This window comes from Scyliorhinus torazame, chromosome 8 (assembly GCF_047496885.1).
Source record: "Scyliorhinus torazame isolate Kashiwa2021f chromosome 8, sScyTor2.1, whole genome shotgun sequence".
NCBI classification, from domain to species: domain Eukaryota; kingdom Metazoa; phylum Chordata; class Chondrichthyes; order Carcharhiniformes; family Scyliorhinidae; genus Scyliorhinus; species Scyliorhinus torazame.
This window is the reverse complement of record NC_092714.1, coordinates 153,414,966-153,439,451: the sequence shown is the minus strand read 5'-3', so window position 1 is coordinate 153,439,451 and position 24,486 is coordinate 153,414,966. Positions and strand designations below refer to the sequence as shown.

Sequence of the window (24,486 nt, the reverse complement as noted above, 5' to 3'; positions counted from 1 at the left end):
CAATGCCAGCAAAACTAAAGATCTGGTCATTGACTTCAGAAAGCAAAGTACTGTACACACCCCTGTCAGCATCAATGGGGCCGAGGTGGAGATGGTTAGCAGTTTCAAATTCATAAGGGTACACATCTCCAAAAATCTGTCCTGGCCCACCCACGTTGATGCTACCACCAAGAAAGCACAACAATGCCTATAATTCCTCAGGAAACTAAGGAAATTTGGCATGTCCACATTAACCCTTGCCAATTTTTACAGATGCACCATAAAAAGCATCCTATCTGGCTGCATCACAGCCTGGTATGCTCGGCCCAAGACCGCAAGAAACTTCAGAGAGACCTGAACACAGCCCAGTCCCATCCATTGACTCCATCTACACCTTTCGCTGCCTGGGGAAAGCGGGCAGCATAATCAAAGACCCCTCCCACCTGGCTTATTCACTCTTCCAACTTCTTCCATCGGGCAGGCGATACAAAAGTCTGAGAACACGCACGAATAGACTCAAAAACAGCTTCTTCCACGCTGTTACCAGACTCCTAAACGACCCTCTTATGGACTGACCTCATTAACACTACACCCCTCTATGCTTCACCCGGTGCCGGTGTTATGTAGTTACATTGTGTACCTTGTGTAGCCCTATTATGTCTTTTCTTTTATTTCCTTTTCATGAACTTAATGATCTGTTGAGCTGCTCGCAGAAAAATACTTTTCTTTGTACCTTGGTACACATGACAATAAACAAAATCCAAATTCAAACTTAGCAACAATGCCTTCTTCCAGATCATTAATGTATGTTGTGAAAAGTTGTGGTCCCAGCACCGACCCCTGAGGCACACCACTCGTCACAGGCTGCCATCCTGAAAAAGACCCCTTTATCCCCACTCTCTGCCTTCTGCCAGTAAGTCAATCCTCTACCCATGCCAGGATCTTACCCTAAACACCATGGGTTCTTAACTTATTTAACAGTCTACTATACGGCACCTTGTCAAAGACCTTCTGGAACTCTAAATAAATCACGCCCACTGGTTCTCCTTTGTCTAACTTCCTTGTTACTTCCTCAAAGAAATCTAACAGATTTGTCAGACATGACCTCCCCTTGACGAAGCCATGCTGACTCAGTCCTATTTTGCCATGCACTTCCAAGTACTCCGCGATCTCACCTTTAATAATGGACTCTAAAATCTTACCAATGACCGAAGTCAGGCTAACCGGCCTATAACCCCACCTAACCTCCACATCTTGGAACACCAAGGTCCAATTTTAGCAATGGTTAATCCATTTTGTGGTGTCAGCCACATAGAACCATAAAATATAATCCCTACAGTGCAGAAGGAGACCATTCAGCCCATCAAGTCTGCACCGTATCTGAAAGACCACCCTACTTAGGACCACTCCCTGCCCTACCCTGGAACCCCACCTAACCTGCACATCCCTGGACTCTAAGGGCAATTTATCATGGCCAATCCACCTAACCTGCACATCTTTGGACTGTGGGAGGAAACTGGAGCACCCGGAGGAAACACACACAGAAGTGGGGAGAAAGTGCAAACGCCACACAGACAGTCAACTGCCGCCAGAATTGATCCCGGATCTCTGGCACTGCGAGGCAGTTGTGATAACCATTGTGCCGCAATCTTATCTCAGTCAGAGGTTGCGGGGTCAAGTTCAATTCCAGAAACCCGAGTAAAAATCCAGGCTGACACTCCAGTGCAGTAGTGAGGGTCTGACATGCGCTCTTTCAGAAGGAGACATAAAAACGAGGCCCCCTCTACCTTCTCAGGTGGACAGTAAAGGTCCCACCATACTAGTCCCGAAGGGTGAGTGAATTGTCCTCATCTGTGTACAGGTCCATGTCCATCGCTCAACTGACATCGCTAAAAAAAAGAAGCCTGTCCATTATCACATTGCGCTTTGCGGGATCATGCTGTGTATCAATGACAATGTTTCCTCCATTACTATAAAAAGTGGAGGGGGTTGCTTAACTCAGTTGACGAGATGGCTAGTGTGTGATGCAAAATAACACCAATCCCCATACCAGCTGTGGTAGTTCATGGAGATCTGCCTCCTCACCTCGCCCCACCCTTGTAGACTGTTCGTTCCTCAAGTTGTGTACAAACAATTCTGTCTCTATCCCTAATGGAGAGAGATTACTTTTGTCTGTAAAAGTACACCATTGGCTGTATAGCACTGTGGGACGTCCTGTGGTTGTGAGAGGTGCTATATATATGCACATTTGATCTTACCTCATGTAGAATTAGATTTTTATTTTATTCGTTCATGGGATGAGAGAGTCGCCAGCTGGGCCAGCATCTATTGCCCATTCCTGAGGGAATTTAAGAGTCAACTACATTGCTGTGGATCTGGAGTCACATGGTGACCAGACCAGGTAAGAACGACAAAATTCCTTCCCGAAAGGATATTAGTGCCATCACCCTCTGCTTCCTGCCACTCCGCCAATTTTGGATCCAATTTGCCAAATTTCCTTGAATTCCATGGGCTCTTGCCTTCGCTATCAGTCTCCCATGTGAGACCTCATCAAAAGCCTTGCTGAAGACCACAAGACTACATCAGATGCATTTCCCTCATCTAAACACCTGGTCACCTCTTCGGAAAATTCAATCAAGTTGGTGAAACATGACCACGCCATAACAAATAAATGCTGACTGTTCTTGATTAACCCCTGCCTCTCTAAATGCAAATCAATTCTGTCTCTCAGAATTGCTTTCAACAGTTTCCCCACCACTGAGGTTAGACCGACTGAACTGTAGTTTCCTGGTTTTGATCCCTTCCTCCCTTCTTGAATAATAATAACCTTTATTAGTGTCACAAGAAGGCGTACATTAACAGTGCAATGAAGTTACTGTGAAAATACCCTCGTCTCCTAACTACGCGCCTGTTCGGGTATACTGAGGGCGAATTTAGAATGTCCAATTCGCCAAACAAGCACATCTTTCGGGACTTGTGGGAGGAAACCGGAGCACCCGGAGACACAGAGAAAACGTGCAGACTCCACACAGACAGTGACCCAAGCTGGGAATCGAACCCGGGTCCTTGAAGCTGTGAAAGCAATGGTGCTAACCACTGCACTACCGTGCCGCCCACACTGTCCTCCAGTCTTTCAGCACCTCTCCTGTGGCCAGAGAGCAATTGCAAATTATTACCAGCGCCTCTGCTATTTCCTCCCTTGCCTCACTCAGCGGCCTGGGATATATTTCACCTGGCCCTGGAAGATTGTCTATCTTTAAGCCTGCCAGACCACTCAGAACCTCCTCTCCGGGGTTGGCACGGTGGCGCAGTGGATATCACTGCTGCCTCATGGCGCCGAGGTCCCAGGTTCGATCGCGGCTCTGGGTCACTGTCCGTGTGGAGTTTGTACATTCTCCCAGTGTTTGCGTGGGTTTCGCCCCCACAACCCAAAGATGTGCAGGGTAGGTGGATTGGCCACACTAAATTGCCCCTTAATTGGAAAAGATGAATTGGGTACTCTAAATTTATCGAGAGAAAAAAGAACCTCCTCTCTGTCTATGTTAATCTCTTTGAATTTATTCCAGTCCTTCTCCCTGATTTCTATACCCATGTTGTCCCTCGAATGAACACTGACACAAAGTATTCATACAGAACCCTACCTACATCCTCCGGCTCCACACATAAATTAATACTGTGGTCCTTAATTGGCCCTACTCTTTTGCTAGTTATCCTTTTACCCTTAATGTACTTGTAACACAATTTAGAATTTTCCCTTATTTTACCTGCCAGTCTCCTTTCATGTCCCTTTTTTGTTTTCCTAATTTCCTTTTTAAGTTCCCTCTTGCACATTCTATGCGCCTCGAGGGCTTCTGCTGTTTGAGCCCTCACTATCTGCCATAAGCCTCCGTTTTTCTTTTTATCCAATGCTGTACATCTCTTGATATCCAGGGTTCACTGGAATTGTTGGTCTCACCCTTTTTCTTGATTGGCCCTGTACTCTCCCTATTTCCTTCTTGAATGCGTCCCACTGTTCTGTCACAGATTTACCTAAAAGTGTCTCCTCCCAGTCCACTCTGGCCAAATCATATCTGATATCATTAAAATCAGCCTTGCTCCAGTTTAGAATTTGATCTCAGGCCCATAGTTGCCCTTTTCCATAACAGGAAATTAAGTCTACAAGTCCAAGCCTTACCTGCAAAGGTCTTGCCTGCGAAGACTTGCATTCAAAGTATCGTTTTGCATCTTTGACTTTGTCTATATATGTGTTTCTTGAACCTACCTCTTCATTCACCTGAGGAAGGAGCAGTGCTCCAAACGCTAGTGTTTGAAACAAACCTGTTGGACTTTAACCTGGTGTTGTAAGACTTCTTACTGTGCCCACCCCAGTCCAACGGCGGCATCGCCACATCATAGCTGTAATATGTTCTCTAACCAGTATTGCAACGACCCCACTTCTTTTACCTTTTCCTCTGTCTTGCCTAAAACACCTATGTCACGGAATATTTAACTGCCAGTCCTGTCCCTTTTTTAACCAAGTCTCCGTTACCGCAACCACATCCAAATTTTGCGCATGAATCAGGGCTCTAAATTCATCTGTCTCACCTGTTATACTCCGTGCATTGAAGCAGATGCCCTCCAGACCTCCTATTTCTCTCCTCACTGGCACGTGGCCCAGACGTAATCCAGAGATTACTATCGTCTGGGTCCTGTTTTTAAACTACTTTCCCAGATCCCTAAATTCTGCTTTCAGAGGTTCCCATAGTTTATCCAATTCTTAGCCTAAAGAGTTATGCAAGATTGTGGAGAAATTAAAAGGTATTTGAAGTAAAAGGGTGTTTGTGAAAATAGAGAGTTATTACTGCATATTCTATCAACTTTCTAATACAGAAACAGGCCAATTAGCTCAACAGTCCATGTGTGTGGGTGGTTATGGTCCACATGAACCTCTTCCCACCTGACTGCAGCCATGTGTTTATCCAGCTTCACCTTAAAGACTAATCAATTCAATGACTCCCTCTAGTCGCAAGTTCCACATTCGCACCACTCTCTGGGTAAAGAGCTTTTCTCCTGGATTTCCTGCTTGGTTTATTAGTGACTATATTATATTTATAACTCTTGTTTTTTATGTTTGCCCACACACAGAAACAGTTTCTCTACATTTTATTAAGAAGCGTGAAAAACTTGGGCCAAAGAACTCACCTTTACCTCAGAAAATTCCTCCTTTTTCCTCCCCCTCTGTCTCCTTTTTCCTTCCACCCCGCCATATGTTCACCGCCTTCTTTTACCCCTCATTTGTGCTAATATCTTTCCTCAATATTGTATCAATAGCTTCTTTATTCAACAATGCAACTCCACCACCTTTTCCTTTCTGCCTGTCCTTCCTAAAAACTGAATAGCCCTCAATGTATAGTTCCCATCCTTGGTCACCTTGGAACTATGGCTCTGTAATCTCAACCATATCATATCCCTTTATATCTATCTGTGCAACTAATTCATCCATTTTATTTTGAATGCTCCGCGTGTTCAGGTAGAAAACTTGAAGGCCACTACTTTTTAAAAAATAAATTTAAATTACCCAATTAATTTTTTCCGATTAAGGGGCAATTTAGCATGGCCAATCCACCTACCCTGCACATCTTTGGGTTGTGGGGACGAAACCCATGCAAACACGGGGAGAATGTGGAATCTCCACACCGACAGTGACCCAGAGCCGGGATCGAACCTGGGACCTCGGCGCCATGAGGCTGCAGGGCTAACCCACTGTGCCACCGTGCTGCCCTAAGGCCACTCCTTTTAACGTACCTTGTCCTGTCCCTACTATTTTTTAAAGTGTTATTATCTGATACAGGCCCTTAGTTTCTCTGACTATCACTTTTCTTATTCTCCTTTTTGTCTTTTTATCTTGTTCTTGATTCCCCTGCTCTGAATCCTTACAAAGGTTCCCATCCCTCCACCATATTAGTTTAAAGCCTCCCCAACTGCTCTAAGATGAGAACTTGTGTGAAGATGCAGAGGATTTGGGAAGTTTTAAACAACTTTTTTGTCTCCCTATTCACAAAGGAAAGAATTGATGCGAATATAGTAATCCAAGAGGAGCAGTGTGAAATATTGGATAAAATAAATAGAACGAAAGAGGAAGTGTTAGAGGTGTTGAAAGTGGATCAGTTGTCAGTGGCTGATGGATTGTTTCCCAGGATATTGAAGGAGGTCAGAGAGGAGATAGCAGATGCAGGGAGGATTATTTTCCAAATGTGGTTCCATTGTTTAAAAAGGATATGAAGGAAATGCCAAAAAATTATAGGCCGGTTCGGGGTGGCACGGTGACACAGTGGTTAGCACTTCTGCCTCACAGCTCCAGGGTCCTGGGTTCAATTCCGGCCTCGGGTGACTGTCCGTATGGAGTTTGCATTTTCTCCCCGCGTCTGCGTGGGTTTCCTCCCACAGTCCAAAGATGGGCAGGTTAGGTGGATTGGCCATGCTAAATTGCCCCTTAGTGTCCAAAAGGTTAGGTGGGGTTACTGGGTTACGGGAATAGGGTGGTGGCGTGGGCTTAAGTAGAGTGTTCTTTCCAAGGGCCGATGCAGATTTGATGGGCCGAATGGCCTCCTTCTGCAGTGTAAATTCTATGAAATCGCTCTGAAAGGCAAGTGGAACCAGCTGTGTGCTGTGGCCTTACACTTGACTCTCCATACAACAGGACATCATTCCTTAAAATTGCAGCTGTTGTTGGGCCGCAGACCTGCATTTGATGCTTTAATCAACTTCATGTTTAGTGGATGAAAGAATAAACATGCACAGTGCAGTTACAACAGTAAGTTCAGCTCACACACACCTTTCCTTGAATGCTTTCTCAGCCATTTCTCTTGCTGCTCTTCTTACTTCTTCAGGCACTGCATCCTTTTCAGCCTGAGACACCTGGTACACCTTGTGCCCTGCATCCAAACGATAGGGACCACCTTTCCCACCGAGTCCGGCAGTATCTCTTCCACCTGGAATAAATAAACAGGTATTGATTATAAAAGCAAAAGTGTGGACTCTTCATCCAACTCCTGCTTCAGGCTGCCTTTGTAGGTGAGAGGAGATACCATTATTACAAAATAAAATTTAGCGGGGCAGCATGGTGGTGCAGTGGTTAGCACTGCTGCCTCACGGCACCAAAGTCCCAGGTTCGATCCCAGCCCTGGGTCTCTGTCCATGTGGAGTTTGCATATTCGCCCCGTGTTTGCGTGGGTTTATTCCCCACAACTCAAAGATGTGCAGGGTAGGTGGATTGGCCACGCTAAATTGCCCCTTAATTGGAAAAATGAATTGGGTACCCGAAATTTCTGAAAAAATACAAAATAAAAATTTTCAAGGCTTCTGCTCCTATCTAGGGAGCCGTGCTTGGGTGATGAATGGATTGGATTTGGCTTTGGCGCTTTCTCAAATCAAATTGCTTGAGGAACAGGCTCAAAGGGCTGAATGTTTCTGCTATTCATATGACACACTCTGCCCATGGGAGGCTTTAGACAAAATGGGCTGAAGGATGGATATAAAACTCTTGAATTACCCATCCGGACTGTGGAAAGGCTGTTTCATTTTAAAGATGTGTCAGGGGACTAAGACCTCTTTACTTTTATAAAATATATATAGATAACCTCATTACTAACTCCTAAAATATTAAAAACAAACAAAGATCTTTTTGAACAACTGAAGTTACGTCTGCATGCAACCTTGTTGTATTGAGCGTGTGCGAATAAATTAACCCTCTGAGTTTATTCCATCGCGGATCAATGTAAGAAAGTATTCATGCAAGCCAAGGAGGCATTGCTCCAGTCAGAAGTCCTGATACATTTTGATCTGAACACACAGCTGCAGTTGGCGAGACGCATCACCTCATTGTGTAGATTCCCACATCACGTTTACAGGTGAAGAGAAGCTGATAGCTTTTGCATCCTGAACATTGCATAAAGCCGAAAGCAATTATGCACAGATAGAGAAATAAGCTGTTGGAATCATCTTTGATATAAAATGGTTTTATCAATTCCTGTATGGGAGGAAATTCACATAATTGATGGGCCATTGTCATGAATGACAGTTTTTGGACAGCATACTGAGATTCCAACACTGGCAGTGAGCAGAATGCAGATATGGGCATTGCTGTTGTCAGCACACATGTATACTATCAAGTATCATCAGTCAAACCTTCATTGTAATGCAGATGAACCTTCCTAACTACCCTTAGCAGAAAGTTTGTCCGGCATTGCTCATGGTTAAATGTCAACTTACTAAATCCACCAAAGACAAAAGACATTGTACGAAAAAAGCAACAGGATCAAGTCATAAAGTAGGAAAACAAAGCGTAAAGTGGTGTTTTTCGTGAGGGACAAGTTCTGGCAAGAAACTATACCGTAGGTGAATAATAGATTCCTGCCACCATTAAAGCACAGACTATGATGGTCTCCTACACCGTCCAAACCCAAGGTGTAATCTGAAAGAGGCACACGGATCAACTTTTGGTGACAAGAACCAATCCACCAGAGGCAGAAATGACAAGAGTCCAAATCCAGATGTGCCGAGAGATGACCTGGACCGTCTTGAAAACCTGACACGAACAGAACCAATCGGGGAAAGCAGCACTGCAATTGCCAATCAAACATCGTGTCAACCTCAGATCATAATGTCGACTCCGGTTAAAACAACTGCAGATGACGTTCACACCAGGCTAAAGACACCAGAGGTTGCAGCAAATACTAAGAAGCAGATGCCTGAGGTTCGTCGCTAACCATTCAGAGAACGACGACCTCCAAAACGCCTGACTTTTTGACTGTTGTTGTCAATTGATGCTTCATGTTTTACTGTTGAATACGTTGGGGAAGTTTGATTTAAAGGGGGAGGAAATGTTGTATATCTATAGCATTTTCAGTGATTCCTTACCAGCAGCCTTGCAGCTAAACAGGGGCACTTTACAAGAATGCTTATATGAGGCCATTGGAGATGACACCATTGGCCGTTTGCGCAGGAGCAGTGTAGCATCGCAGCCATGATGTTACCATCTTCAAAATAAAGCTCTTAGTTTTGTTGAACCTCTACAGCCTCCCAAAGCCAATCTTGCAAACACCGCAAGTTATTTATTGGGAAATGGCACAACAGCCCAGTAAACCCAGATTTTCACAAGTTGCTGTCTTGAGTTGCTCCACTCCGTGATTTGTTTAATCAAAATGGCATTGCACCCTTAGCCTCTCCGTTCTGCTTTATGAATCTTGCTAAATTTACCCATGAAATACACCCATGATTGCCAATCAACCTCTCTGGCACTTAAAATGTACTGCTGTAAGTGTCAAGTATCATCTTCAGGTTTTGAATCATTGAAAATGTCAAAATGTTATTTATTCGCTTCTTTCTGTCTCCTTTTTCTTAATCTAATCTTTTCCTCTCTAATTCTCTTTCTGATTTGATACCAAATTCACCCACACTCCAATTTACATTTCCTTCTCAGTCCTTTCCTGTTCATTTCACATTTCATCAATCTGATTGGTTAGGGAGATACCCTGTTGCTCGTCCTGTTTCCACACTGCGATGTTAGCAGCTCCACGTTTCCAACAGCTTTATGGGCAGAAATGTTTGGGCTGAAGGCTGCAGAATCAGATGGCATTAGCTGCAGTGCTACCAAGAAACTTGGCCCAGTCACAACTTTCCTATAAAAATGCCTTCCACATTCACTAGCGGTATGGAGCTGGTTCAGGGTGATTTCTACGGTGTAAACTATGAAATGAAAAGGATTGCACCTCCTTCACAATAACTAACAACACATGTGTCCAGGAGCAATGAAGATCAGATTTCTTGTAATGAATAAAAGATGCTGGAATCTGAAACAAAAGCAGAAAATGCTGGAAAGCCTCGGCAGGTCTAACAACATCTATGGAGAGAGAACCGAGCTGGACGTTTTGAGTCTGGATGACTCTTTGTCCGAGCTTCGTCGGTGTTTGTATTGCTTGCAATCAAGGCACTTTTTGAGTGGCCTAACTCGAAATATTATGTTACCCTCTTTCAGACTGACAGATTTAGTATGAGCTCCTCCTGCAACACAGACAAGTATCTGGTCGCAAGGAATGGTATTTATTTTTATGAAAGATTAGCGAGATCAACAACACCCCACAGAGTAGGAACACTTTGTCAGCTGCTCTGTAAATGTAGCTGAGGCTGGGGTAAAGAATATGGAGAAGGAGTTGCTGCAAAAACACACTTCACATTAATGTTTGTCTTCTCGCCTTTGTTAGACATTACTGCAGATTACTACAGTGGGAGCCTAGATCCAAGAGGAGAGGGAGAATTCTATTTATATCTCTTTGGCTTTTGATGAGTCTCGTTCCAAACAAGGTTTCAATCACATGGAATCCATCATTTGTTTTCACACATGCCCTGGGTCTATTGATTCAGCTTTCTTTCTTTGGCACATGGCTGCTCTCTTTTTCCTCCTCTTCAGACACAGTCAAAAACAAAAAGCATTGTATTTGTATGATTCACCTTTATTTTTGAATGGTTTACAATTTGTTTGCCTTTCAAAATGATCTTTCCACTGCCAGCAATTATGACCACAGGATGAAAATTGACAGGACCTGGCGTGACGCTTGGAGACAAACCGTGTTGGGACAGGGGGAAGAGAACATTTTCTACAAAAATAGAACAAAGCTTTTCACAGCGAACAACTAATGAATAGGTTACTTCTATTCTTGAACTTTGTTTCTCTGCATAACTGTTTCTGTTATGTGAAAACCCGCAGTGTAAAATGCAAGAAGATAATGGGGCGTGCGAGCCAGTTCCCATAATCATAAGATGCTCAGACTGCTGAAGGCAGTGATGTCACCACTGAATCTGAGAAGGGGTCTACAGCAGACCCAAATCTGTTATACTTCAAAATGCCTTCTCTGCTTCAACAGAAATAGTTCCAATATCTCAAACACCTCCTCATAACCAGTTTCTCATTCTTCAGAACATCCTGGACAATCAATGTATGGCCATGACCATGTGCAAATTGATACTTCTTCACTCTTTGACTCTATAGACCTATGTAAGGGTAAGGTTAAGACCCATTTAAGGGTACTTTAGCTGACTGAGGTGTAAATCTTTCATCCATCAGTCTTAGAATGACATGAGACTAGTTCCCAAATGTAACTACGTAACTGACAGCAGTCCTAATCCCCATAATGACTATTTTTGGTTGTTTTCTTATTTCCTTGGAAATTAATGACATGACCAAAAAGAATTTCAGGCAACACAGATGGTGCTTCACACTCAGTGTCGCAGAAGGGTTTCCAAGAGAAATATAATAACTATTTCCACTGGAAGGAGGGTCAGTAACTAGAAGCTGAAAGCTTAAAACAATTGGCAAAGTAGTCAATGGGTTGGGGAAAGGGGTAGAAGAACTCTTTTTACTCCATGAGTTATCATGATCCGAAGTCAATGTGTGAAGGGGTGGTGAAAGCACATTCAATATTTCAAAAAATAGATTTGGAATACTTGGAAAAGAAAGAAAATTGCTAAGTGATTGGGTAAAGGTTGGGATTGGGATTAATAGGATAGCTCTTTCAATGAACTAGCACACGAAGAATGGACTGAATGGTCTCCTTCAGCACTGCATGAATCGTTACGGAGCAGAAGGAGGCCATTCGGCCCATTGTGCACTGGCTTTCCATATGAGTATTATGCCTCAGTGCAATTTTCCTGCCTGTTCCCCATACCCTTGCACATTGTTTGAATAGAAGTAATCATTTAATGCCCTCTTGAATATCTCGATAAGTGTATAATGCAGGATTGTTTGCCTGACTCTGAGTTCAGGAATGGGGTTTTGAGCCAGCTGAAACATGGCAGAGGTGGAAGATTAGAAAACAGAATGTCTTGGATGAATGTGGAAACAGTCCAACTCTTACCAAGACTGAGTAAGGGACATCTTCTGTGAGAAGCAGCTTGGCTGGTATTAGTGTGACCACTTTACTTCTTTGTTAAGCAGATGAAGGAGGCCCTTCAATAATCAATTTAGAGGGATGTGAGAGGATAATGAAGCCATAAACCCATGGAATGTGTCCAGAGGTCAGATGAAAATTCCTGAGAAGCAGTTAGCTTCTCTTTTAACCGTTTACTGATGTGGTTTTAATCAAAAACCGCACAGCACTGAGACTCATCATATTCATGTGTCAGTTATGGTCTGTCTGGGAAGCACAGCAGATGGGTAACATCACCATACGAAACATAACACCACATCCTTATTACTGCTTCTGTCAAGTTACTAGACACATCTACTGCCATTTCAATTCACTTCAGCATTTTACTGTGCTGGAGCACCATTCATATTAACCCTAAGGTCTTGTTAAAAATATACAAATAAATCCAAAACACTTGGTCATCTTTTGGTTTCAAGCACCTCATCAGTCACTATTGGGAGGATGTGGTGTGCTGGGCAGGAGCAGGTTGATAAATTACTCGGATAATGTGTAGCTTAATGTCTACCTTGCAGAAACTGTTACTGGTTTAAGAAGCAGTATCACAGAATTGTTACAGACCAGAAGCAGGTCATTCGGTCCATTGTGTCTGCAATGGCTCTCCAAATGAGCATTATGACTTGGTGCAATTTTTCTGCCGTTTCCCCATACCACTGCACATTGTTTCTATTTAAATAATCATCTAATGCCCTCTTAAATACCTCGAGTGAACTTGCCTCCTCCACATTTCCAGGCAGTGCATTCCAGACCCAAACCACTTGTGTGTGAAAAAGTTTTTTCTCACATCACATTTGCTTATTTTTAAAATCCCTTTAAATCTGTGCCCTCTCGTTTTTGATTCTTTCACGAGCGGGAACAGTTTCTCCCTATCTACTCTGTCCAGCCCCCTCATAATTTTGAACACCTCCATCAAATCTCCACTTAGCCGGGCAGCACGGCGGCACAGTGAATTGGGTACTCTAAATTTTTTTCAAAAAATCTCCTGTTAGCCTTCTCTCCAAAAAGAACAGTCCCAACCTTTCCAATCTATCCTCATCCCTGAAACCATTCTTGCAAACGTCTTCTGCACTCTCTCCAATGCGTTCACATCCTTCCTATAGTGTGGCGCCTAGACTGTATACAATATTCCAGCTGAGATCTAACTAGCGTCTTGTGTAAGTTCAGCATAACCTCCTTGCTCTTGTACTCTGCCCCTATTAATAAAGCCCAGAATACTATATGGTTTATTAACTCTCTCCACCTGTCCCCTACCTGCAAAGATCTATGCACGTATTACACCCAGGTCCCTCTGCTCCTGTACCTCCTTAAGAATTGTACCCTTTACTTTATATTGTCTGTCCTTGGGGTGGCACAGTGGTTAGCACTGCTGCCTCACAGCGCCAGAGACCCGGGTTCGATTCCCAACTTGGGTCACTGTCTGTACAGAGTCTGCACGTTCTCCCCATGTCTGCATGGGTTTCCTCCGGGAGCTCCGGTTTCCTCCCACAAGCCCCGAAAGACATGCTTGTTAGGTAAATTGGACATTCTGAATTCTCCCTCAGTGTACCCAAACAGGCGCCAGAGTGTGGCCACATTGCAGAGTTAATGTAAGCCTACTTGTGACACTAATAAAGATTATTATTCCGACCAAAATGTAGCATTTCTCCGCATAGAATTTCATCTGCCACCTATCTGTCCACACCACCAACTTTATTATGTCCTTTTGAAGTTCTACACTGTCCTCCTCACAATTTACAATACTTCAAAGTTTTGTGTCATTTACAAGCTTTCAAATCGTCCCCTGCACACCAAGATCTAGATCATTAATACATATCAGGAATTGCAAGGGTCCCAATACCAATCCTTGGGGAACTCCACTACAAACTTTCCTCCAGTCTGAAAAATATCCATTGACCATTACTTTTTTTCCTATTATTCAGTCAATTTTGTATCCATGTTGCTACTGTCTCTTTTATTCCATGAGCTATAGTTTTTCATGCAAGTCTGTTGTGTGGCATTGTACCAAATGTCTTCTGAAAGTCCACATACATCACATCAACAGCATTACCCTCATTGACCCTTTCTGTTGCCTCTTCAAAAACCTCCAGCAAGTCAGTTAAACATAATTTCCCCTTTAGAAATCCATGCTGGCTCTTCCTAAACAACCCAAATTTCCCCCTGTGACTATGAATTCTAGCCCGCATAATTGTTTCTAAAAGCTTTCCCATCACTGAAGTTAAACTGACTGGTCTGTAATTGATGGGCGTATCCTTACAATCCTTTTTGAACAATTCTCCAATCCTCTGCCACTTCCCCTGAGTCTAGGGTAGACTGAAAACCTATGGCCAGCACACCTGCAACTTACATTCTCACTTACTTCAATATCCTTGGATGCATCTCATCCACTGTCACCAACTTTCAATACCAACACTCTACTCAATTCTTCTTAGTCGTTATCTCCACCATTCACATTCCCTTTGTCTTTCTGTGCATGAGGTCTTTTGTCAATTTCCACCTATCACTGATCCTCTATCCAGCCCCACTGCTCTACGCCAACAACAGTATTAATCTGACCCTATTTCTAGTTCTCTCCAGCTTTGACAAAGAGTCATCCAGACTCGAAACATTAGCCCTCTTCTCTCTCCACAGAGATGTTGTCAGGCCTGCTGAGATTTTCCAGTATTTTCTGTTTTTGTTAATCCAACACTTCCTGCTTACCCATTTTGAACCCCTTTTAGTGACAGTGATTCCTCTTCTGCTACCCTGGCCTGGAAAACATTCCTTTGTATTCAGCACGCCAGGATGTATGAAAATAATTGCCAACCAGTGTCAGAATGAGACTTTTATAGGATTATCTCCGATGTTATGTCTTAAGAGTAATAATTCTAATCATATCAAAGTTCAATCTTTGACATATTGGCAATTCTGGATCCGCTCACACCCGGTGTGTGAAGCTCAAAGTTAATTGTGAGACACATACATGGGAGAGACAGGCTCGTGAGTCACATGGAGGTGAAAATTCTGTGATGAGGGGAGGCGAGGATAATAATAATAATCACTTATTGTCACAAGTAGGCTTCAATGAAGTTACTGTGAAAAGCCCCTGGTTGCCACATTCCGGCGCCTGTTCGGGGAGGCCAGTACGGGAATTGAACCCGCGCTGGTGTGGCCTTGGCCTGTTAGGTTCAACCCAGGCAAAATACACCAAGCATGGACACTAACACAATATAAATGTTGTGTCTTCAAAGGTGATGTGTTGGGTGTTCTTGATCACATACAGGTCACCAACACTTGAAATAGTGCAACACTATTTTATTGAATCATTAACTGTTTAAACATACTCAGACTGTGGGTTAATACGATACCAGCTTTAACTAAAGACCTTTGCCTTGTCCTAATCAGTCGATGCACTCAGCACATGGTGAATGTCTGTGTTGCAGGCTGTGAGCTCTGTCCTCCTAGCTAGCTGCTATTCGAATGAGCGGGAACTCTGATGCTCCCTGTCTTTATAGTGCGTGTGCTCTCACTGGTGACTGGCTGCGATGGTGTGCGTGTTGATTGGTCCCACTGTGTGTCCATCAGTGTGTGTCTGCACCATGATATACTGGTGTATATTATGACAAAAGGAAATGAAATCTGTTGTTATCTTTATTGTTTTGTTTAGAAACCAACTTCTTCACCTGGCAGCACGGTAGCATAGTGGTTAGCACAGTTGCTTCACAGCTCCAGGGCCCCAGGTTCAATTCCTGGCTTGGCGCACTGTCTGTGCGGAGTTTGCACGTTCTCCCCGTGTCTGCGTGGGTTTCCTCCGGAGACTCCGGTTTCCTTCCACACTCCAAAGATGTGCAGGTTAGGTGGATTGGCCATGCAAATTTTCCCTTAGTGTTCAAAAAGGTTGGGCGGGGTTACGGGGAGGATGGGGGTGTGGGCTTGGGTAGGGTGCGCTTTCCAAGGGCCGGTGCAGACTTGATGGGCTGAATGGCCTCCTTCTGCACTGTAAATTCTATGAATTCTATGATAATTCTCTGAAATCGGGCAACTCACCAGTTCCTCCTGCCCACGTGCTGCCCCCAATATGAGGGTTGTTGAACATATCAAATCTTCCATGTTTTGGGGCGGTCACGTCCAATTCACTGTCCTTCTCAACTGTAATCTGAATGGTGAAAAGACAAAATATTCCAATTATTTATCTGCCCGAGGCTATGGTCACTCCTTGAAGGATAAGAGCAGAAGCAGTTTTCAGAACAGCTTATTGGTTTGAACAAATTTACTCCTTTGGAGGGGATCAGTTTTACTGTGTGGAATTGCCGTTTTTGTATCCCCCATTGCATAGCAGACTCCCCTGAGAATCAAAGGTTTGTGGGTTCATGGGAACCCTCCAGAAACCAGGCTGACACTCCAGTGCAGTGAGCAAAGTAAAGTCATGGTCTCAGCTGACCATAGGCTGCTTTCCCCTTTTGAGGGGGAGAGCTGACTGGTGGTGATTTAACCTGAGGATCACCACACCTCAGGCGATTGGCAAGGTTGAGAAGGTGGGAATTGAACCCACACTGTTGGCCTTGCTCTACATCACGAACCAGCTGTCTAGCCAACTGAGCTAAACCAGTTTCCCTGAGGGAGCACTGCAATGTTGGAGGCACAGTCTTTCGAACAAGGTATTAAACTGGAGTAGTGTCTACCCTCACAGAGACTGTAAATGACCCTATCACATTATTTTGAAGATGAGCAGGGGAGTTAACTCTAGTTCCCTGGCCAACTTTCATCCCTCAATCAACATCACCAAAAACAGATTGGTTGGTTATTGCCATATTGCTGTGTGCAACTTGGCTCGTGTGTTTCCCACTTTACAATGGTGACGACACAACAAAAGTGCTGATTGGCTGTAAAGTGCTTTGGGATGTCCTGAGGTCATGAAATACGCTATATAAATGTAAGTTTTTCTTTCTTCATCTTGAATTGTGATCAGACAAGAGGTTGGGAATTTTCAAAGGGAAGAGATGGAGAAACATGCAAGGGAAATGTGGTTTCCTCCATCACTACCCGTGGGTGGTCTACTGAGGAAGTGGTTCAACATACTACTGTTTCTGCACATATAATATGAGGTAGTACCAGCAGCATTGTCCAATACTGAGGGGCAACAAGGCTGTAAAATAAAACCAAGCAGCGCAGGACACCATTCCATTTATTGTGTAGACACTGGCTCTTCGAAAATTAATCCAATTAGTCCTACTCCCCTGACAATGGAAAGGGACTTTTTTTTTGGCTTTCTCACAAAGGAATTTGTATAAAACAAACACTCAAAAATTAACTTTTGCATAAACAATAATGTTGATAATTGTACATGTTCAATCTACTTACTGTCTTTGTTAACAAAGCCAAAGATCTGGGCAAAATGTCCAGTTCGAACAATGGCGGCTCAAATGGGTTGTATTTTGTCATGTTTGGATTGGCTGTTATAAATTTTAATTCTTGAGGAAAAACTGGCATTTGGAGGCGTTTTTATTGGAATTAAAAAGCCTAATGATGATCAGAGTCAATTGTTGTGAAAACATCTGGTTCACTCATGTCCTTTAGGGAAGAAAATCTGCCGTCCTTACCTGGTCTGGATTACATGTGACTCCAGATCTACAGCAATGTGGTTGCCTCTCATATGCCCTCTGAAATAGAGGGTAGTTAGCGATGGCAATAAGTGCTGGCGCAGCCAGCGATGTCCACATCCCGAAAATTAATTTTAAAAGGTTAATTCTCTTGAATAATCATTCAGGGTTAGGCTGTGTTCAGAGCAATTTCCTTTGGATTGGGGATTGGGGTCCGACATAAATAAATCTGTCCTGAGAATACATAGAATTTACAGCATGGAAAGAGGCCATTTCAGCACAACCGACCTAGGTCAGTGTTTATGCTCTGTGCAAGCCTCATCCCATCCTACTTCATCTCACCCTCTCAGCATATTTTCTATCTATTCCTTCCTCACATACTTGTCTAGCTTTCCCTGAAAGGAATCTATATTGTTCACCTATTTTCCATGGCGGTAACATTCTCAGTAGTCTCCGAGTAAAGATGCCACCTTTCCGGTTTTATTTTTGCAGCAGACAGAAATTCTATCATTTTTTTTTTAATAAACATTTTATTGAGGTATTTTTGGTATGGTAAGAACAACAAAATAAACAATATACATGAAACCATAAACGTAGTACAAGAGCCGTTTACCTTCTGCACAGGTCCCACCCTTATTACCCCCTACTCTAACCTAAACTACTCTTTCCCCCCCCCCCCCCCCCCCCCCCCCCCGTCTGCTGACAATTAATTTTCCGCATAGAAGTCGACGAACAGTTGCCACCTCCGGGTGAACCCTGACAGTGAACCTCTCAAGGCGAACTTAATTTTCTCCATACAGAGAAAGCTAGTCATGTCAGATAGCCAGGTCTCCGACTTCAGGGGCTTTGAGTCTCTCCATGCTAATAGTATCCGTCTCTGGGCTACCAGGGAAGCAAAGGCCAGAACGTCTGCCTCTCTTTCCTCTTGGATTCCCGGGTCTTCTGACACCCTGAAAATCGCCACCTCTGGACTCAGTGCCACCCTTGTTTTTAAACCTTGGACATGACGTCCACAAACCCCTGCCAAAATCCCTTAAGTTTTGGACATGTCCAAAACATGTGGACATGATTCGCTGGTTCCCCCGGGCATTTTGTGTACCTGTCCTCCACCCCAAAGAATCTGCTCATCCGTGCCACTGTCATGTGAGCCCGATGCACAACCTTAAATTGTATCAGGCTGAGCCTGGCACATGTTGCAGATGCGTTGACTCTACTCAACGTGTCTGCCCATAGACCATCCTCTATCTCATCTCCCAGCAGCTCCTCCCACTTGCGCTTCAGCTCCTCGGTCTGCGTCTCCTCCGACCCCATAAGCTCCAGATAGTTGTCCGAGACGCTCCCCTCCCCTCCCCATCCTCTGGAAATCACCCTGTCCTGAATCGCCCTCAGCGGTAGGAGCGGGAAGGTCGAGACCTGTTTACGAAGGAAGTCTCGCACCTGCAGATACCTGAATTTGTTTTCCCTCGCCAGCCCAAACTTTTCCTCCAATGCCCTCATACTCGGAAAGCTCCCCTCTATAAACATATCCCCCATCCTCTCAATTCCTGCTCTCCGCCATATCCGGAACCTCCCATCCATACTTCCCAGGGCAAACCGGTGATTATCACAAATTGAGGCCCAGACCGATGCTCCCACTGCTCCCACATGCCGCCTCCACTGGCCCCAAACTCTCAGGGCCGCTACCACCACGGGCTGGTGGAGTACTGCGCCGGCGGGAGCAACAGAGGCGCAGTTACCAACGCCCCAAAATGGCGCCCTGACAAGAAGCTACCTCCATATGCACCCATGCCGACCCCTCCCCCACCACCCACTTCCTGATCATGGCGATATTAGTTGCCCAGTCATAGTTGCTAAAATTCGGCAGCGCCAGCCCGCCCTCTCCCCGACACCGCTCAAGCATTACCTTCCTTACCCGCGCCCACCCAGGCGAAGCCCGTGATCACTCTGTTGACCCGCTTAAAAAAGGACCGCGGACTAAAGATGGGGAGACATTGAAATACAAACAGGAATCTCGGGAGGACCGCCATTTTCAACCGTTTGCACCCTTCGGCCAGAGACAACGGAAGCGCGTCCATCTCGAAAATAGTCCTTCATTTGGTCCACTAGCCGGGCCAGATTCAATTTATGCAGCTGGTCCCATTCCAACGGCAGCTCTCCAAGTCGCCCCTCCTGGCCCCTCGCCTGAACCACAAACATCTCACTCTTCTCCATATTTAGCTTATACCCCGAAAAACTGGCCGAATTCCTCTAAAATTTCATGATTTCTTCCATCTCCTCGACTGGGTCCCGAAACGTACAGAAGCAGATCATCCACATATAGCAAAACCCTGTGCTCCACCCCCTCCCAGACCAGTCCTCCAGCCCCTTGGAGCTCTCAGAGCAATTGCCAACGGTTCTGTAGCCAGTGCAAACAACAACGGGGAGAGGGGGCATCCCTGTCTCGTCCCCTGGTGCAGTCCAAAGTTCATCCGTACACAAGTTGGACTCTAATTGAGGGTTTGTAAGGGTGGGGGGTGTTTGAGGGTTGAAGTATGATGGTTGTTGTATATAGGGGGTCAACCACGCGCAGGGAATGTGATATGGCGAGGGGAGAGAGACAAGGCCGCGACAGGAGCTGCGCCAGAGGGGGCGGGGTAGGCTTTGGAAAGCGCGGGGTTCTTTTCCCGTGCGCGGGAAGGGGAATGAAGGAACGTATATTGATGGGGAGACTCCCACACGGGGGGGGTCAAAGGGATGGCGGGGGAAGCCGGGGTCAGCAGGTGTCAGCTGACTTGCGGGAGTGATATGGGGGGAGCAAAAAAGCTAGACAGGGATCTAGCGGGGGGTGGGGGGGTGTGTGGAAAGGGTTGCTGCTGCACTGGTCGAAAGGGAATGGGACACAGAAGAGATGGTCGGGACGGAGGTCCCCCAGCTGGGGGGTTGAGGGTGAGGGAGACGCGGACACGGGATTGGCCCAATGGGCCGGTGAAGAGGGCTCGAGTGTTCGCGCACTTGAAGGGACTTAAGGCAGACGTGGCTATGCTCCAAGAGACACATCTGAAGGTGGCGGACCAGGTTAGGTTAAGAAGGGGATGGGTAGGACAGGTATTTCACTCGGGACTGGACGCAAAAAAATAGAGGGGTGGCAATTCTGGTGGGAAGCATGTGTCATTTGAGGCCAAGACTATCGTAGTGGATAACGGAGGGAGATATGTGGTGGTGAGTGGTAGGTTGCAAGGGACGTGTGTGGTGTTGGTAAACGTATACGCCCCGAACTGGGATGATGCTGGATTATGAAGCGCATGTTGGGGTGCATTCCGGACCTGGAGGTAGGAGGAATGATAATGGGAGGGGACTTCAATACAGTGCTGGATCCAGCACTGGACCGCTCCAGATCAAGGACGGGTAAGAGGCCGGCGACGGGCAAGGTGCTCAGGGGGTTTATGGATCAGACGGGGGGGGGGGGGGGGAGTGGACCCATGGAGGTTTGCAAGACCGCAGGCCAGGAATTTTATTTCTTTTCCCACGTGCACAAGGCCTACTCCGGATAGATTTCTTTGTTCTGGGCAGGGCGCTCATCCCAAGGGTGGAGGGGACGAGTATTCGGCCATAGCCGTTTCGGACCATGCCCCCGCACTGGGTGGAAATGGGGCTGGAAGAGGAGAGGGACCAACGCCCGCTGTGGCGGCTGGACGTGGGACTGCTGGCAGATGAGGTGGTATGTGGGAAGGTGAGGGGGTTGTATCGAAAGGTACTTGGAGGCCAACGACAATGGGGAGGTGCGAGTGGGGGTGGTATGGGAGGCGTTGAAGGCGGTGGTCAGGGGAGAGCTAATCTCCATCAGGGCTCACAGGGAGAAGACAGAGGGCATGGAAAGGGAGAGGTTAGTGGGGGGAGATTTTGCGAGTGGACAGGAGATATGCAGAGGCCCCGGAGGAAAGATTACTTGGGGAAAGGCGACGGCTCCAGGCGGAGTTTGACCTGTTGACCACGGGGAAGGCGGAGGCACAGTGGAGGAAGGCGCAGGGGGCGACCGACAAGTACGGTGAAAAGGCCAGTCGGATGCTGGCACACCAGCTCCGTAAGAGGACAGCAGTGAGGGAAATAGGGGGAATCAAAGATGGAGGGGGAGCCACGGTTCAGAGTGCAATGAAAATAAACAAGGTATTCAAGGCCTTCGATGAAGAGCTGTACAGATCCCAGCCCCCAGGGGGGGAAGAGACGATTCCTAGATCAACTGCGGTTCCCGAGGGTGGAGGAGCAAGAGCGGCTGGTTTGGGGGCACCAATTGGGTTGGAGGAACTGAGTAAGGGTTTGGGGAGTATGCAGGCGGGGAAGGCCCCGGGGCCGGATGGGTTCCCGGTGGAGTTCTATAGAAAGTATGTGGACCTGTTGGCCCCGCTACTAGTGAGGACCTTTAACGAGGCAAGAGAGGAGGGGACCCTGCCCCCGACAATGTCGGAGGCGACAATTTCCTTGATTCTGAAGCGGGACAAGACCCACTGCAATGTGGATCGTACAGGCCGATTTTGCTCCTCAATGTGGACGCTAAGTTACTGTCAAAAGTGCTGGCCACGAGGATTGAGGACTGTGTCCCGGGGGTGATTCATGAGGACCAGACGGGATTCGTAAAGGGCAGGCAATTAAACACTAACGTGCGGCGGCTCTTAAACGTGATAATGGTGACATCGGAGGAGGGAGAGGCGGAGATAGTGGCAGCTATGGACGCGGAAAAGGCCTTTGACCGAGTAGAGCGGGAGTACCTCTGGGAGGTGTTGCGTAGGTTTGGGTTCGGGGGAGGGTTTATTAGCTGGGTTAAGCTCCTTTACAGCGCCCCGGTGGCGAGTGTGGTGACGAACCGGCGGAGGCCGGAGTACTTTCGGCTGTACCGAGGAACGAGGCAGGGGTGCCCCCTGTCCCCCCTGTTGTTTGCATTGGCAATCGAACCCTTGGCCATATCACTGAGGGAGTCTAATAAATGGAGGGGGGTGGTCCGCGGGGGAGAAGAGCATCGGGTGTCGCTATAGGCGGATGACCTGCTGCTGTACGTGGCGGACCCAATGGAGGGGATGGTGGAGGTCATGCAGACTCTGAGGGAGTTTGGGGAGTTCTCGGGCTATAAGCTCAATGTAGGGAAGAGTGAGCTTTTTGTATTACAGGCAGGGGACCAAGAAAGAGGGATAGGGGGACCTACCGCTGAGGAGGGCGGAGGGGAGCTTTCGGTATCTGGGGATCCAGATAGCCAGGAGTTGGGTGGTCCTACACAAATTGAATCTGACGAGGTTTGTGGACCAAATGGAGGTGGACTTCAAAAGATGGGACATGTTGCCGCTCTCGTTGGTCAAAATGGTGGTCCTTCCGAGGTTTTTGTTTGTGTTTCAGTGCCTTCCCATCGTGATCACCAAGGGCTTTTTCAAGAGAGTAGGTAGGAGTATTATGGGGTTTGTGTGGGCTAATAAGACCCCGAGGGTAAGGAGAGGGTTCCTGGAACGCAGTAGGGACCGAGGAGAGCTGGCACTGCCAAACCTAGGGAGCTACTACTGGGCAGCAAATGTGGCGATGATCCGCAAGTGGGTTATGGAGGGAGAGGGGGCGGCATGTAAGAGGATGGAGATGGTGTCCTGTAAAGGAACGAGCTTGGGGGCGTTGGTGACGGCACCGGTGCCGTTCTCGCCATCAAAGTATACCACGAGCCCGGTGGTGGCGGCAACGTTAAGGATCTGGGGCCAGTGGAGACGGCACAGGGGTACAGTGGGAGCCTCGGTGTGGTCCCCGATCAGGGGTAACCACCGGTTTGTCCCGGGGAATATGGACGGGGGGGGGGGGGGGGTTCCTGGGCTGGCATCGGGCGGGGATTAGAAGAATGGGGGACCTGTTCATTGACGGGACATTTGCGAGCCTAGGTGCACTGGAGGAGAAGTTTGAGCTATCCCCGGAAAAATGCATTTAGATATATGCAGGTGAGGGCTTTTGTGAGGCGACAGGTGAGGGAATTCCCGCTGCTCCCGGCACAAGAAATTCAAGACAGGGTGATCTCGGGTGTGGGGTCGGGGAGGGCAAGGTTTTGGCAATACACCAAGAGATGAAAGAGGGGGAAGCCCTAGCAGAAGAGTTGAAGGGTAAATGGGAGGAGGAGCTGGGGGAGGAGATTGAGGAAGGTTTGTGGGCTGAGGCCCTGGGTAGGGTTAATTCCTCCTCCTCATGTGCCAGGCTCAGCCTGATACAATTTAAGGTCGGTTCACAGAGCGCACTTGACGGGGGCGAGGTTGAGTACGTTCTTTGGGTAGAGGACAGATGTGGAAGGTGTTCAGGGAGTCCGGCGAACCATGTTCACATGTTTTGGTCATGTCCGGCATTGGAGAGGTTCTGGAGAGTGGTGGCGGGAGCAATATCTCAGGTGGTGAAAGTCCGGGTCAAGCCAAGCTGGGGGCTAGCAATATTCGGAGTAGTGGATGAGCCGCGAGTGCAGGAGGTGAAAGAGGCAGGAATTCTGGCCTTTGCGTCCCTAGTAGCCCGGCGAAGGATCTTGCTATTGTGGAAGGAGGCGAAGCCCCCTCGCCTGGAGGCCTGGATAAACGACATGGCTGGGTTCATAAAGCTGGAGAGGATTAAGTTGCCTTGAGAGGGTCTGCGCAGGGGTTCTACAGGCGGTGGCAACCGTTTCTAGACTACCTCGCGGAGCGTTAGAGGAAGGTCGGTCAGCAGCAGCAGCAGCAGCAACCCTGGGGGGGGGGGGGTGGGGGGAAGAGGGAGGGGGCAGCGAGAGATTGTTTGAGGGGATGGAGACAACATGGAGGGTGGGGGAAACTGGCACGTGCGGGCGAGAGCCAGTGTATAAAGCTATGTAAATATACCATTTTGTCATGTATATTATCTTGCTCAGTGCGATTTTGTGTTCTTTTTGTTACCGGGGGGGGGGGGGTTTTGTAATGAATTGTGTTTTAAAAATCTTAATCAATATATATATTTTTTTAAAGTTCATCCGTACACTT

General features: G+C 46.7%; 1 protein-coding gene across 1 annotated transcript in view; it reads right to left on the bottom strand.

Moving 5' to 3' along the window:
- Positions 1-16,073, bottom strand: part of LOC140428200 (von Willebrand factor A domain-containing protein 8-like) — an 83,646-nt gene extending 67,573 nt beyond the window's left edge. Inside the window, exons 1-2 of the mRNA XM_072514384.1 lie at positions 15,963-16,073; positions 6,794-6,950 (exon numbers count right to left, since the gene is read on the bottom strand). Coding sequence (XP_072370485.1) covers positions 6,794-6,950; positions 15,963-16,011 — 206 coding nt within the window. The 5' untranslated portion in view covers positions 16,012-16,073. The remainder of the gene's footprint in view (positions 1-6,793; positions 6,951-15,962) is intronic.
- Positions 16,074-24,486: the final 8,413 nt, after the last annotated feature.